Source organism: Pogoniulus pusillus, chromosome 19 (genome assembly GCF_015220805.1).
Source record: "Pogoniulus pusillus isolate bPogPus1 chromosome 19, bPogPus1.pri, whole genome shotgun sequence".
Taxonomy (NCBI): Eukaryota; Metazoa; Chordata; class Aves; order Piciformes; family Lybiidae; genus Pogoniulus; species Pogoniulus pusillus.
In genome coordinates, this window is record NC_087282.1 from 3,041,631 (window position 1) to 3,058,350 (window position 16,720).

Below are 16,720 nucleotides of genomic sequence, written 5' to 3' on the forward strand. Positions count from 1 at the left end.
GCCCCCGCCGGCCGCCATGTTGGGGGGTGTGCTCGGGGGAGCGCAGAGCGGAGCCGCCCCCGCCGGCCGGCAGCAGCAGTAGCTGGAGCTCCGCCGCCGCGCTCCATGGGCAGGAGGAGGAGGGGGCCCGTCGTGGCTGCCCGCCGCCTCTGAACCGGCCGCAGGGCCGGGGAATGTGCAGCAGCTGGCGGCGGCTGCCCAGCTAGAAGGAGAGCCGGGACATGGTGCCGTTCGCCCCGCTGGAGGACGCGGAGGAGCCGGAGCCCTGTCACAAAATGGAGCTGTACGTGAGCGGCAGCGAGGTCAGTGTGGGGCCGGGCGGGGCGGGGCTCCCGAACCGCGGCCGGCTGTCTACCGGCACCTGCCTCCCGCTACCCGGGCCTCACCGCTGCTACAAGCGGCCGAGCCGGGGGCGGAGGGAGGGTGGACCGCAACGCCCCCAGCCCTGGTCTTTCCCCACCAGACCCCGCTCGTTCCTCGGTTACGCGGCTCTCTTTCCGCACCTCGCCTCGCTGCCCCCGGTCTGTCGGCCGCCCTCCCTCGCCGGCTCTCGGCGCGCTCGGCGGCGCCGCCGCCACTTCCCCCCCGCTCCCTCGGGATTCACCCCCCCCCTTCTTCCCCGGTGCTGCCGCCCGGCTCCGGACTCCCCCGCCAAGCCACCTGGTATGCTCACGCCTCGTTCCTCGGAGCAGCCGCGTCCGGGACCAACCTTTCTGGGCGCTCGCCTCAGCCCTGGCCCGTTCTGGGCACTCGGCGGCCCCCAGGCGCGACCCTGAGACCGGTCCCGTCCCTGTAGGCCTCCCTCAGCGGTCGCGGCCGGCGCTGCTGCCTCCCAGCTCGACGGCGGCTCCGCGGCTCGGAAGCGACTGCAGCCCGCGAGGCAGCGGTAACACGTGTGGAGTTCGGGGAGCCAACTTCGCGTTCGCAATGACTCCCGTTAGCGAGCCTCAGGGGCCGGTGCGCTTCGTGTCGCCTCTTTAAACCGCGTTAGTGTCACCCTTGTCGGTTCCCGGGTAGCATACAGCTCTGGAGGGGGGTTGTGAACTCGGTTTTACGTCCGTAGTTCCTGTGGAAAGTTACTTTAACTTCTGAAAATGTTGCTGTGTTAATCCGAGCGTGCATCCAGGTAGGTTGTCACTAGGAGAGGTCCCTTTGCTTTTCCACTGAGTAACTAAACAGTAATTATCATAAAGAGAATCGACCGAAAGAGCCGGGAGTGCATGACTGAGGTCTGGATGCTTAAACAAGGAACGACTTTTGGGAGCCTTTGAGACAGCACTTAGCACTGCATGCATCCGTAACCAAGTGCCACATGCTGTTTAAAAGCAAGGAAACGGTGAAACTGGTCACGCTGTGCACGTGTCTCGGCAGAACGGAGCGCTTGGGAATTGAAACTTTAGCACTTTCAACCCAGAGCTGTAGCATTGCATAGCAGGTATTGTCAAGTATGATAAAGAAAGATTACGCCTAGGTGTATTAGACACACAAGATGTTATCTAAGTAAAGCTCCATGAAACTGGTCAGACTTGCTTTCCGTGATGCACTTGGCTTTTCTTATTGTTCAGAAAAAGCTCTGTAGGAAATCCATCTTTGAGTAAAAAGGCATGGGTTAAAGTGTTGGGAATAGTGAAAGGATATCTTTAAAAGGATCTTGATTTTTATTCTCTGATAAGAATTTATACCCAAAACAGCAGGAATAAAGTGGTGAGGTTTTGAATTAGCTGTTAATACTTGATGTAGCTGTGCCTGCGGACTGCCCCTTCCCAGTGCTCTAATGACTGGATGTGTATTTCTACACTGTAGCTGCCACACTTGAATGCTTCAGTATGTTCTAATAATGTAATAACATTGTTGCAGTCCTTGTGCCTTAAATAAATTCTAACGATGCTAATGAAGCTACGGGTAAGGATTTAAAAGTCAACAGAAGTATTAAGGGTGATTTGTTAGTCTTGCTGTTTGTACAGATAGTATATTTCAGTTCAGTTATGTAGCTTATTGAAGGTCTGAGAACTTTTTTGACCCCATCAGTCTGTTCTTTTGTGATACATAGGTGCTAAAATAATCCAGCAGTACTGCAGTTGCAATGTGAACATTTGTGGTTATTGTGCATCTCTTGCTGGTCCTCGGCTGGACTTCACCAAGACCGCTGCTGCTCTTCCTGTGTTGTGTTCAGTGCTACTTTTATGTACAGATTAGCTGTAACTTTCGGCAGTGAGGGAGAGTGGCTGAAGAGCAAACCCTAGCTCCAACACCAAGTAGTTCTGGTGATGGGGACGATGTCTGAGTTATCCTCAAGTACTTGTCTGGGATAGGGTGAGTAAAGAAGTGAGAACTTGGCAGTGCACTGTTGTAGGAGCCTGTTTCTGGAGTCGTACTCATCTTGCCTATGGAACAGAATGTGGTGGATGTCTAGCTTGATGTAACATCTGAAGGCAACTGTTTGCAACAGTCTTTGTTTGAATTGTGTTTCTCTCAAGCCTGTACATGAAATAGTTACTTAACAGGGTCTGTGTGAAACCATTTTGGTTGTGCTCTGATTAAAATGAGGCATCATGTTTGTTACGTCCGTGTTACCTTTGGCTAGCAGTGTTTGAGGCTTCGTTTATACCGAAACCAGTTCCTTCCAGTTGCTTATGAATTTCCCAAATTACATTAACAAATACTTCTTGTTGTCATAAGGCTTTATATGAAATGTGTATCAGGGAAACGTGGTACTTTTTTTTGCTTGTTGGAGTGGCGCATTCACGTGGTTTGGGGATTTAACAAAGATTTGTTTCTTCTCAAGAATCTGCTGCTTGACTAAATTTAGGATTACAATATTATAAATAAGTCTTTTCCAGTGAAGTAATGCTCATGTTGACTTGAAGTTAAAACAGATCTTGAAGGTGGGAAACAGTTCTTTGTGCTTCAGGGTGTAAAAACAACGTGAGCTGTCGGAGTAAACTTCAGACTGAATTATTTTTTACATCTTTGAGGTGCTAAGGATTACATTTTGGATTGTATGCTGTGCTGTCCCTCTTTGTTCTCATATCCCTGTAGCAGTGTCACCTGTGAAGCACTTCTGTGGCTGTGGGAGTTTCTTAAGCCTGGGAAGGAAGGGTCGGTGTCATGCAATTTAAGCATCAAATACCAAGTGAAGTTTTTTCCTCCTAAGTAGAGGATTAATAAGTATTTTCATGATTTGAAGAAAAAAAAAAGATACAAAGATGTTGATTATAATCAACTGTTGTAGGTTATTAAAATATGATTGTGGTATACAGAGAAAGCAGTAAATGCTGCAATTTTGTTGGCCAGGCTGAATGAAGTGCAAAAATAGCTGGAATTAGGCAGAGTAAAGTAATTTGGGGATTTTCAGCCTATTAAGTAGAAGTAGTCTTGCATTTAACAGGTAAGTGTAATTGACTTTAAGTGCATGCTGTTTGCAATTAGGTGGATATTGTGAATTGCATAAATGCAACCTCACACCAAGAGTCTTGGAAAGAAATACTTTAGAAACCAGTTGCTTAATTGGCCAATGGTGACCAGAAAGACAAGGCTGGCACAACAAAGTGACTGGAAGCTGAAGTATTCTTCTAGAAAACTGAGCTACTTCAAAAGTTGCTGCTCTCCAACAGGCCTGTTCCTGAGCTGAGCTTTGCTGTTGTGGTACCTAATGGGTTGCCCATGCCAACTTGAATAAGTACATCTTTGGGTTTTGCCAGTGTTTTCAGTCTATCCTCTTGGGCATGTTCTGAGCCTGCTCTGTCAAAGGCCACTGAATTTTGTCAGTGTTAAGAGTTGCATAACTCCTTTGTGAGTAATTACTGGCAGTGACGTGGATGACTCAGCTACCTAGTTCTGTGCATCTCTGAAGATCTCCAGTTAGGTGGTGTCATGTTAAGAAAAGAAAGTAATAGTATTGCCTGTAACTTGACTTAAGTGCCCTCAGCCATTGCAACAGAGTGAAGTTTTTATGAGGACTTATGAGGACAAGCTGCCTTAAAACAGTGTAAAAGGGGGGCGAGGGGCTAGCAAGCACATTAATACTCTTATAGGAAGCAGTGAGTGTCTTTATGTACTGAAGAGTGCTCCAATACAATAAATAACTCAGGGTAAGATAATTTTGGAAATCTGCTGTGCTATTCTGGGCCTCTAAACAGAACAGGAGGGCTGTTGGAGGCAGCTCTCCTAGGGTCCTGCTGGATAGCTTTGGCTTCTGTCACTCTAAAAGAGGAATAGTGTGATTTGATAACTCAGAGTTCATGTATTCATGTAGATATACTTCTTTATTACATTAAGAATAAGATCTGAAATGTGTTGTTTTCATCAAGTTTAAAGAATATTGGAAATGGGAAAGATTTTATCTGCCATGAAAGATCGTTTCCAGAGCATCTGCTTTGTGCCCTTTGATTACAGTTAGTCTTCTCCCAGGCAGGCAGCAGTGAAAAGATCTCATGTCCTTTACTAGCTCAGCAATCCCCTGTGCTTGTGGTCAGCTTTTTGTATTATCAGAGCTGTAACCAGTCTGAGACACATGTAGTTCTTCTCTGGTCTGTGATAATGGGAAGGATCAGAATGTTCTCTTAAAATCAGCAATTGTGCCTTGCTGAGGGTTCGTTGTCTTGTCTGAATGGGTGACTTATTTGTCGCAGGAAAAGGCCTTTATAACTTTCCCTAGGAACTGATGATGGTTTAGGGTTTGTTTTTTTTAAGGTAGGTGGCTTTATCTTCCTCTTTTACTCAGTGTGTTTAAAGAGTTTGAGTTACCTGGCCTCTTCCTTTTGTGAGAGGAGCTGAGGGACTGAGTCTAGCACAAGGTTTGGAAGGCAGTGAGCCAGTGAGAAGAAAACTGAGCACAGACTTGCAGGGGCTGCTGCTGTCAGGACATCCTTCCTCGGGTCACACTGTGGCAAGGTGTGACTCGGCTCTGGTTGATGCAGCTCTGTCGGGTAACCCTAATAACGCTGCTGCGTCTTCCACTTCATGGGGTCGGCTGCTGGACTGGGAGAAATTGTTCCTTGCCACAAGCATGTGAGTGCAGGCAGTGAAGAGCCCTGAATACAGCTTGGGCAGCAGCATGTGACGATATCTGCCACTAGCAAAAAGCAAACCAGGAAGGCTGTTGCGAGGAGGAAAGGTGTGAGCGTGTTACAAGAATAGGTGCCTGCAAGCTGCTCTTTAGTTCACAGGGACTTTGAGACATTTTTAACTCCCCTCACCTGTGTGGCTGTGTACACAACACCCACATTTCTCCAACCTATCTTAGGAAACAGGATTCAGTAGGCCAATGTGTTGCTAATTAATGATGCAAACTCTTTGCAAATGTCATTCCCAATAAATGAGGAACAAATGATGTCTCAACAGCATTTTTTTATTGATTCCCCCCCCAAATAATTGGGGGTTCTGATGTAAGCTTCCACTAACATTTTGAAATAAGCATTTGAAGTAACACTTTTGTTTGAGGGGAAGCAAACTGGTTAGTCTTGTGTTCATCTGGAAGAACTGAGAGGTGCAGATCTGGTGACTGTGGCTGCAGTAACTCAACAAATTAAGCACAGTGAAGGAGAAACTGTGGAGGATGCAGAAGCTTTTATTGGTCTTTGTGTAGGATGTTACCTGTTTGAGGCCAGACTAGGTTGTGTATGAGTGGTTATGAACAATGCTTTCCTACATCTGATAGTATTATGATGACAGCATTTTCACTTCTGTTTCCTCTCAGATCTTTACTGTTTGACTGCTTAAGTGAAGATGTGTGAGAACAGGGCAGAATTAACTCGATTTAAATCTGCTGTTTCTCCTTGCAGCTGGGCAATTTGCCATCTAGCTTCTTTTGCCCAAAATCTCTTGACCCACCATAACATGTTGACCATGTAAATGGTTAAAACCTCTTTAATATGGGAGGAAGGTGGTTAAAATCTTTGGTAAGACTTGGATCCTTCTGTTCTGCTGTAATTATCACAGCCTTCTGTTCTGCTGTAATTATCAGAGAAAAAAATGAGTGCAATAGTAGTTAAGCCTTTTACCAGCCCACAGAAGCCCTTTGGATAATCTCCCAAGGTAATAGTGTAGTCCCAGCCAGTCATGGGATCCATGGCAGCTATTTAAATCAGAAGGCAGGTTGCTCTGTTACTTCAGTTTGTCAGTGGAGGATTGGGTCCCTCAGCCTGCACCTCTGAAAAGTAAGTTTCTTACCTGTCAGGTTGTTTGACCTTAACTTTATTCTCATCTTTACAACATCTATATTTAGAGAGTATTGACAGTGTCTGCCTACATGTCTCAGTTTAGTTTGTGCTTCAAGGGAAGTTAATATTTAAAATGTTCAGTTAGTAGTAGAACTTTAGCAATACTGAACAGCAAAATAATTCAGGAGGGTGAGAATCTCCTTCAGAATAATAATCCTGGCTTCCTTTCACCTGCTCTGTTTATAGCTGTCTGCTTTCTAATTCTTAATAATAATAGAGTAGAATTCATAGACATTTAGCAAGTGATGACTTAGAGGTTAAACCAGTTCTGTTCTATGTATGTTTGTGCATAAATATTCATGATTCAATCCCTAAAAAGGGTCCCACTTGGCTGCAGAAGAAGAATTCTGTATTTGGCTTCCACAGAAGTGGGAATTAAATATTAATTTTACCTTTTGTTGTTTATTTGCCTCAAATGAGCAACAGTGGAAGCTTCTGGTTACTGACACTTGACCAATGTAAGTAATGGTACAAACCAGCACTGATTTGATTTTTGTCACTGAATGTAACTGAATAATTAACACTCTACTAGGCTTTGGGTTGCAGCCCAGCAGGTCTCCTGCTTGCTGTTTTGGGTTTTTTTCTGTGTGTTTTGTTAGTTTGAGGATTTTTCTTGTTTGTGTTTGTTTTTTTTTTAATGGGCAATGCCCAGGGCTCACAAATAAGACACCAGTGTGATGTGTGCATCAGGCAATAAAAGTAGATTCATGCATTTGACAATAAAATTCCTTGGACTAAAAGTTGGCAGGCATCCCAACCTGTGTAGTTAGAGAGAGACTGGACAGGAAAGAAAAAACTATGAGCAACAATGAAGAGGAAAAGTGTACGGTAGGAAATTGTTAATTAAGATGACATTTGATTACCTGCCATTAAAATCCAATAGCTTACTATATTTGATTTGCCAGAAAGCCCAAAGTATGCCTACATGGCATGCTCAGGAACTGTGTAGATTGAATAAAATGCTCATTTGTTTGGTGTAAAACCCCCATTCCAGCAGTGGCAGCTTTCTGTATCTGGTTGCCTGGAGTTGCCCTAACTGCTTTCAGTGTATCTGCACTTCTTCTGGCTGGTGGTGCTGGTTTCAGAGCTTGACACAAAGCAAAAATTGTTGACATGGTTAAAGAACAGCAAAGTAAAAAGTACCCTAAATGCACTTCAAATTAAAATACATGAGTGAAGGAGATCAGATTTCTGAGCACCTGCAGTAAGCTGCAATTACCAAGGTGGGTTTTTGTGGTCTATTAATAGGTTTTTTGGACAACTTTGGTGTGCTTCCTATTGATTCACTGTTGAACATAATCTAGTGATACTGTCAAACCACATGGGAATGAGTCATCTGAAATGAGGTTGGAGTTCATATGTAGTCCAGACTGTGGTGTTATTTCTTCATGTGTTCAATTAATTCATACAACAACAAATAGAGTGGGTGTCTCATCCCTCCCAGTATCTAATTTGGGGGATAAAAATGTGGAAGTGTTATGTAGCAAATCAGTTGGTAGCTTTTGGTTTCTGCAATGTATATGAGATTTCTGAGTCCAGGGTAATGGATTTCCAGCCCTGGGAAGTTAGAGTGGCATCACAGGAAGGACATGGACCTGATGGAGTGGGTCCAAAGGAAGGCCATGAGTACCTCTGCTGTGAGGACAGGCTGAGGGAGCTAGGGTTGTTCAGCCTGGAGAAGAGAAGGTTCTAGGGACACCTAATAGAGACCTTCCAGTACCTGTAAGGGGCTACAGGAAGGCTGCAGAGGGACTGTTTGCAAAGGGCTGCAGTGGCAGGAGAGGGGTAATGATTTGAAATTAGAGAAAAGTAAATTTAGATTTGATGTAAGGAGCAAGTTCTGCACTATGAGAGTGTTGGAACACTGTAACAGGTTGCCCAGGGAGATAGTTGAGGCTTCATCCCTGGAGCTATTCAGAGAGAGGCTTGACAAGGCTCTGAGCAACCTGATGTAGTGGAGGAAGCCCCTGCTGCTGACTGCAGGGGGGTTGGACTGCATGAGCTGTGGAGGTCCCTTCCAACCCAAACCATTCTGTGATAATTATGCACAATGAAGAATTGTTGAATATGCCAGTGCTTGGTTAAACTGACAGATTATAGTTAACACAGAGACTGTATGTGTAAAGTGTGGTTAAAATAGGCAGCAACTTAGAGTGGAAGTAGCTGATGCCTTGTGCCTTTTCCCTCAATACTACTTTTTTTTTTAGTGAGGATATAGTCCAAAAAGTAAGTGCCAATAACTCAGTGCAAAAGCTGGAGATTAAGTTTTATACAAACCAGTCATTTAGAACTTGGCTCTTAAAAACTCTGCTTAAAACTGAGAGTCTTAGAAGAAGCAGTGGAAGTGGTTGAGGGTTTGCTTAGGTGATGCAATCGTGGTGGTATGAAGCTGTCACTTCACCTTACCTGTTTGTCCAGTTTTGGGGCCTGTTTTTAAACAGGAGCATGGTTGATGTGACATTCCAGGCTTCTCTGTGGGCCTGCATTTTAGCAGCTCACGTAGTGGTAGTTGCAGCACGTGGCAGTATCTTAGGTGTGTGGTTGAGTTGAATTCAGAAGTACAAGTGATGAGCTTCATTGCCTGGGCAAAACTTGATTGGTTCAGTTCTGTTTTCAGGAATAAAGTAGTTCGAGTTTGCTTATGAAGTGGTAACAGCTTCAGTCTGAATGAAGCTGGATTTAAGATTAGACGTTAGGAAGAAATTCTTCCCCAGGAGTGTGGTAAGGCACTGGGACAGGTTGTCCAGAGAAGTGGTAGAGGCTCCAACCCTGGAAGTGTTTAAAGCCAGGCTGGATAGATCCTTGAGCAGCCTGCTGTAGTAGGTGTCCCTGCCCATGGCAGTGGGGTTGGAACTAGCTGATCTTTAACCTCCCTTCCAACCCAAATTTTATGATTTCTAGTTAGTATCATCTCCTGTAAGCTCCATGCCACATGAGGATACTAATGCTGAACAGTGAATGTGTAAGTACATTTGCTGTTGTAAGCAAAATACACAATTATTTCATCAAGAGTTTCCACTTTTAATCAATGCTTTCTATATTCTGTTCAAGGTTTGTGTTTATTAAAGCAGCATTGAATTTTGTTGCTGAGGGAGAACTTAAACTAAGCAACTTCTGAACTTTTTACTGTGACTGTGAACTTGCTACTTTATTTTTGTTGTTGTTGGAGGGAGTAGGTAACTGCCAGCGAGTATCATGGTATTTGAAAAGCAATACAATTTGCTTCATTCCAGATGCATATCATATTTTTCTGCTTCTTCAAGGTGTCATTTTTAAACACTGATTCACAAATATTTCAACAGACAGATCTACTTTCTAAAGTACCTCATTGAAGTTTGAGTTTTCTGTTTGCCAGTTAGTTAAACAACTTTTGATACAAGCAAACTTTTAAAGGAATCTGAAATTGAAGGAAAGCAGTCATTTATTTTTGTGCATAAGAATTCCATGCTGTATATTCTGCCTGCTCTTGTACTTCTCCCTCTTGCCTCAAAAGGACTTGAAATCACTTTTATGAATATTTGCTGCTCAAAATGCAGATTTTAGCTTTCTGAAAAGCATCCCCACCATACATTTTGTGCATTAAGGGAAGGGTTTTACTCAGTGCCATCTTGTATGGCTGCTATCTGTAGGTTTTAAAGAAAGAATTTTAAATTAAACCCAATTAAATAGTGCTGTGAAATGGTAGTTACACAGGGATATGCTAAATGATACATGAGGGAGATGCTAAATATAACTGCTAAGTAGTAGTATTTGTTTGAAAGTAGTTTCAAATTGGAGCAGCAAGGACACCAGCTTTCATTTCTGTGCTCTGAAATGTAAATTGGTCAGATGATGAACTTTACTGGTTTGAAATTGCAAGGTCTTAATGTTGGTTTCGGTTTGTTTCTTTCTCTTTTGCATTCCTCTTCGCCTCTCCAGCTAAATGGCCTTAAAATGGCAGATGAGCCTATGGAAGAAGGTGAACCATATTCCTACCACGTGAGTATATTTGATGGCTGTTCCATTTAGACACTGATTAGCATGATTCCCTTTTGAAGCAAAACTTGCTGCATTCCCTGCTCTTTAACTTTTAAACCTATCATTTTATTTGACCTGAAGAGGCTCAAAGCCTCAGAGATCGTTTTGAAAATGAGTACCTGGGCAGGGCTGTAAGTGTCTTGTTTGGGAATGTTTGCTGAGGAGGGAGTGCTTTATGGAGGATGTTTTCTGTGTGATGGAGAGAGTGTTTATAGATCACTCAGCCTCAGAAAATGCTCAGTCCATTCCTGAACCTTTTATACACAGTGATTAATGTTTTCCTTTTACAGTCATCTGTTGTTTGTGTTTTTTACTGTAGTTGCATACTCATCTAGAAGGTACCTAAATCCTGCTGGTTTAGAAGAGAATTAACCTTTGCCCCAGTATATTAATATATTTTTGTAGTGTAGAAATATCCCAGATAAACCCTACTGAGCAGCAGTTTTGTCCAGTGCCATGGTGATGCACATATTTAGGAGATTCTGCAAATCAAGTGTTCTGAACTACATTTCAGGCTGATTCTATATGTGGTGAAATGCCTGATTTTTGCATGGAAAAACTGACCACCATTTTTCAGTGCAGTCGTTTTTGGAACAGGATCATGGAATAATGTCCCAAATGGATCTTCTTGTCACCTGTAACCACTGAATTTTTTTTGCAGCAATAAATTATGTAAATGATTTGGAAAATAAACTCTTGGAGGTAGAAGCATGTGGTGCTTGGACATTTGCTGGTGTGGAGCAAGTCAACCAACCATCCGTGTTGGTCACCTTACATGTGGCAAAGAAAGATGAGCAGTGCATCGTCTCAGTCTTTCACTGCACTTGAACCAGAAGGATGTTGTTGGGCTTGTTTGTTAGGTACTTGGAGCTGCATACCAGTCAAGCTGTAACAAAGGAGGATGGCACAAAGCCATAACTGATTGCAGCCTTTCTTTCAGTGCTTTGTCTTCTGGTGAACCTGCTGGGAATAGTTACCTCTTGTGCAAGGCAACTCAATGGGATCTTCTAGCTGAGTCCTGACATAAATTTGCTGCTCAAGCAGCAGAGCACAAAATCAGATAACCAAACTTGCAGTTCGTGGAGGCCAAAGTAGAAATTAAACCAAAATTAGGATATATATACACACACATAAATGCTCAGCTCTTTAACTGCTCATTTCTTGTTGATGATGCAGAGGTCTTTTTATACTTAAGTCATGCCAATTTTTAGTACTTTAATGATAGTCAAGTAGGTGAAATTATATAGGCATCTTTTGTGAAGGTAAAACACTTGATAAAAATTAACTCATTTCCTACATCTCAACTTATTCTTTATTTGCATGGCATTTTTTTCCCTCAGTTCACATTTAGAAACACTCTTGTCAGTCTCCGCAGCAACCACCTGTGATGTCACAGGCTAATGACTGTGGGTGATAAACAGAAGAGCAGGTGAACTCTTCCAGATCTTTTTCTTATGCAAAGGTTCACAGTGCTAAGGAATACAAATTAGGGTGGTGAAGTAGAAAGCTTCTACCTAGAATATTTACATATTTCATGCAAAGAACCAGTCATTAACTCTGTTGTATGACTTGGTGTCTAACTAGATGGCTTGCTGCGTAACTTACATGACTTGCTGCTTTCATCTGTTGTCAGATGACTTGAGATGCTGGTGTTCTTACCTGCCTTAATTCCTAGACATGTGTTTAAAAATGAAATAAAAAGCCATTGAAAAAAACATGTGCATCTTTCCTGGGAGTGTGGAGGTGCATAGTCAAAAAGGCGGATGGTTGAAATGAGCTTGAGATGTCTATCCTCTCATCAGTGTGTCAGCTGGGTTTTGTCAGCAGAGAGGGAGATGGCTTAGAGTGTGAATTAGAGTTAAATTTGTTATCCAGTAGTGTCTTGTGCTGATAGCTACTTTTGCATGGGAAAGAGGCAGAACAGACCTTCTTCCAGGAGAAGTATGAAATAAGAGGAGGAGGAAGCACTTACAGAATGATATGGGTTGGAGGGAACCTCTGGAGACCTACTCTGAGCCTCATGCTAAAGCAGGGTCACCCACAGCAGGTTGCCCTTATGTTTAGCTGGAGCTTCCATTATTCTGGTTTGAGCCCATTGCCCCTTCTCAGTGGTGCCCACTGATAGGACATCTGGCTCCTTTAGCATGTAGTCTGTAGTTTCACGAGGGCTTGTTTTGACATCTCGCTTGTTTTGGCTCAGAACTTTTCTTACACCAGAAAAGCTGTAATGCATCACCTGATCGGTTTTCATCACGAGTATTTGTCTTTTCACAATGGTAGCTGCTGTGTCCTGCTTTCCTAAAGATGAGAGTGGCACCAAGAGAGTCAACATATTGCTGAGGCTTTTATTTGCCTTAGAACTGCCCCCAGCTTTCTAAAGGTGGTCTTTGCACAGGATAGTCTTTCCATGGGCTCTGCACCCCAGACCCATGTTTCTGCTGTTGGATACAACAGTCCTTGGAGTTCTTAAAGATGACTCATACCTTATTTATGCTCTTCAAATGCTGCATGTCCCTCCAGCTAGAAGTGGATGACCATATTTATTATGTGCTGCTGTGAAAAGCAGTAATTACCTAACATGATGAAATTCAATTAAAATTTTATTAACACTATATCAGAAAAGGGAAAAATGAGAAACATAACCACTGGGAAAATGAAAGGCCACCAAAACAGAGGTGGAGCACTGAAGGATCATCTTGGTTTAAAAAAATCTGTACATTTATTTCTTTCATAGAAGAAAATCCATCTTTGCAGTAGTCTTAATATTTATGACAAAAGGAAATGAGCCTTCTGTGAGAATTTAGCTCAGTTTAGACATTTTAGATAAAGGGTAGATGGGAAAACCCTTCATTTGAAGAGCCTCTTTTTTTCATAATGCCTTGCTAGGATTTCAAGTATTTTACTAAAAAAAATAACTAAACCAAGCACTTGTAATATGAGTTGAAGAATTCATGCCTGTTCACTGCTGTGTTTTGTTTGCCTTGAAATAATAGGATGAAGGAAGTGTGAAAGAGATTCCTATTACACACCATGTGAAAGAAGGATGTGAGAAAGCAGATCCAGCACAGTTTGAACTACTTAAGGTTCTTGGGCAAGGATCGTTTGGAAAGGTATGGTGACAGACTTGGTTTCCACTTTGAACCTGCTTTGCTTTGTCTTACTTTCTATACCTACCAGGTTAGGTGTGAGCTTAACAAATCTGTGTATAGATAGATATTGATTTGGAAATGGCCCTGTTTTGGAGGAAGCTGTGTATCCTCCTTTGCAGCTGTGTTGGGAGGGATGTGTGTGTTTTGCTTTTACTGTGGTAGGATTCCTAAGGTCTGTTCCCATAGATCTGTGTAGATATTCTATAAAGACAGTGCCAGAGCAGAGTTGCTGGGAACATTTGAGAACATTGACAAATTTCATCCTTTTCATATCGTACTCTGGTGCCAAAGGGTTGCTGTTCATAGCAGGGTATCAAATGATCTTAGACAGAAACAGCCTCGGTCTCTAGGCAGAAGGGTCAGGCAGATTTGAGGAGGTTTGCCCTGGAAAGTTGTGATTTGCAGAAATGAAGTGAAAAATCAGATGTCTCAGCTGCTAGTTTGAAACACATAAGCTGAAATACTAGTCCTAGTATGTATGAAAGTCATCTGTTTTGTAGAACCAGACTCTTAAAGCAGACAATCAGCTTTGTATGTTTCCATTTTCCTGTTCTTCTGCTGGTTTTCTCTGTCTTATGGCAGGAACAAACCTCTGCATAGACACATACAAGAAGGGACAAAAAAATAGACCAGGAAAGCTTTCTGTGAATAAGTGGCAGCTTAGAAAACAGATTTTCGAGTAGTTCTTAATGTTTTACAGCTTAAGAAACATTTCTTTATCTGCAAATATTGGTTGCCAGTTTCCTCATGACACTTTTCATCTTCAGAGCCTAAAATGCTCCTTGCATTTATTACTTCTGACTTGAGATGTCTTAAGCTATCTGGTATGAGCATCTTAGCTCTGACTCAGATTCTCACTTCACAGAGTTCAGACTTCTGACAGCCTAAGGAATGCTCTTGCTCAGAATCCCACCAGCTTGGTGAGGTGTTTTGAAGCTTTTGAAACCTGGCAGGCCTTGGTTCAGGAGCCAGCTTTAAAACTGGAGAGTAACTGCTGCACTTCTGAGCAGGGCTCGTTTCATCCGGTATTTGTCGCTGCCTACCAAAAGGAAAACAAACAAGGATGATCCATGGCTGCTGCTTTCATGGTGTGTGTTTTCTCTCTCCAGTTCATACTTCCCAGGGATCTCCCTTTGGATTTAGTAAACACAAGATTTGTTTGCTGTAGCTTAGTACAGTGCTACAGTCTATTTTCTACCTTTTTTTTTTCAGCATCCATGTAGGAATTTGCAGTGTTACACAAAAATAAAGGGTTAAAACCTCAGTTCTGATACTAGATTCCTCTCTTTGGCTTTTGATAACCTTCTGCTGAGGATGTGTTGAGTCACTTAAATGAATCACCTTGCACAATGTACTCATCTTGACTTCTGCTTTACAAACGAACGAGTAACCACTGCATCTCCGCAAGGTGCAGGACTGTGGAGACTGCGAGATGGTGCTTGAGTGGTTTTTAGGGGCAACTGTTTTGGTCCTTGTACATAAAAGCCTTACATTCTCACAAAGTTCTGGTTCTTAAGCACTAAATTATTTGTACCTGCCTACTAATATTTTACTTGGAGTCAGGAGTGCCTTAATCTACATATGTTGTCTTGTTTGCTGGTGACTGAATTACTTCCTGTACTATTAGAGCAACATCATAATATGAGAGCAGTGCTGTAGGGCCAATCATTGGATAAAACTTGAAACAAAAAGCCTAGTAACCTTGGCACATGATGACATTTTGCATCTAACCAGAGCTTAGAGGGGGAAAAAAAAAACCCAACCCCTTCTTCCATCCCTGTACACTTTAGTCAGTGGCTGTGTATGAGTTTCTGATTGTAGAGTGGAAAATCTGACATTCCAGTTTAAAAAAATGATTTCTTACAAAGTGTTCATGAAAATCTGAATAAATTAAGATCAGAGAGGCAATTTCTAGTTGCCCTTGACATTCTCTTATGACTTGTATCATTTTTTTTACAGTACAAGCACTCCTCATAACTAATAGAATCATAGAATGGCTTAGATTAGAGATCATCTACTCTACCTTCCCTGCAGGGACACCTCTTTACTAGAGTTGGCTGCTCAAGCCCTCATCTGACCTGACCTTGAGCATTCTCAGAGAGGAGGTATCTACAGCCTCCCTGGGCATCCTATTGCAGAGTCTCACCACCCTCCTACTGAAGAACTTCTTCCTAAGCTCCAGTCTAACCCTGGTCTCCCTTAGCTTCCATTCCCCCTTGTCTTGTCGCTAGACACCTCTATGAAAAGTCCCTCTGCAGCCTTCCTGTAGGATCCCTTCAGGTACTAGAATGCAGCTCTAAGGTCCTCCTGGAGTCTTCTCTTCTCTAGGCTGAACACCCCCAGCTCCCTCTGCCTGTCCTCACAGCAGAGGTGTTCCAGCTCTTGGATCATCTTTGTGACCCTTTGCTCTAGTAAGGGCAACAACTTGGAAACAGGAGCAGACACCAAACAAACAGAAAGATCTAGTGGGCAGAGTATTACATGTATTTGTACTGCATTAGGCTATGTACCCTTATACTTAGTGTCAACTTATATAGCACCCATCTTTGAAACTCCTCTGGAAAGAGGAGACCAGAAAAACCTGTTGGAGTTGCTATTCCAGAAGGAAAGGCTGTTTTCATCTTAAATGGTGAGGTTTTCCTGTCTTCATCTCACCACTCTTACGGAGTCTGTTGATGAATTCTGTTACATGTTTGGGACTTGCATCTTTAACCTCAAAAGTCCCTTAGGAGGTGGCAGACCAGGCATGATTATGATTCTCTAAAAGTACTATGAAGAAACACACTTCTGGAATCATGTATTTGCTAAGTACTTATTTAAGCAGCTTGCTGTAGGAGAGTATGTGTAGTTTATGGCCAGTCTGGGTACTACAGAGAGCTTGGTGGTGCTTCAACCTTTAATCAGATTAAGGGAATGCAATTTTGCCCTTCCTCTAAGGGTATGTACTTAGGAAAGAACATTGGAAGCTGCCTGAAATTAGTGGGAGGCTGGCAAATGCTTTGTGTTAGTTGCATATCGATTGCTGGGCTTGCTTATGCAAAAAAGATTTACGCTGAGTATTTGGCGTCTTCTTGTTGCTCAGAGTTAAGGAGGGATGGGATGGAACTAGGGACAAGCTATCTCCTTGTCTGCATTTATGAAGTTAGAAGAAGCAAAGCCCTAGTCAGGGTTTTTAGTCAGGTCACATGATATTTTGAACAGTCATTTTAAGAGTGGGGTTTGTGTTACCAGGTCTTCCTCGTGCGGAAAATAATTGGTCCTGATGCTGGGCAACTTTATGCAATGAAAGTGTTGAAAAAAGCTTCTTTAAAAGGTATGTGGGGCTTCAGAGCT

General features: G+C 42.9%; 1 protein-coding gene across 3 annotated transcripts in view; it reads left to right on the forward strand.

Moving 5' to 3' along the window:
• The first annotated feature begins 10 nt into the window (after positions 1 to 10).
• Positions 11 to 16,720, forward strand: part of RPS6KA6 (ribosomal protein S6 kinase A6) — a 40,562-nt gene continuing 23,852 nt past the window's right edge. For 2 of the 3 annotated variants that reach the window (XM_064158972.1, XM_064158975.1), the window contains exons 1-4: positions 11 to 302; positions 10,140 to 10,199; positions 13,232 to 13,348; positions 16,619 to 16,700. In XM_064158972.1, coding sequence (XP_064015042.1) covers positions 222 to 302; positions 10,140 to 10,199; positions 13,232 to 13,348; positions 16,619 to 16,700 — 340 coding nt within the window. In that variant the 5' untranslated portion in view covers positions 11 to 221. The remainder of the gene's footprint in view (positions 303 to 10,139; positions 10,200 to 13,231; positions 13,349 to 16,618; positions 16,701 to 16,720) is intronic. The other variant, XM_064158974.1, reaches the window with a different exon arrangement.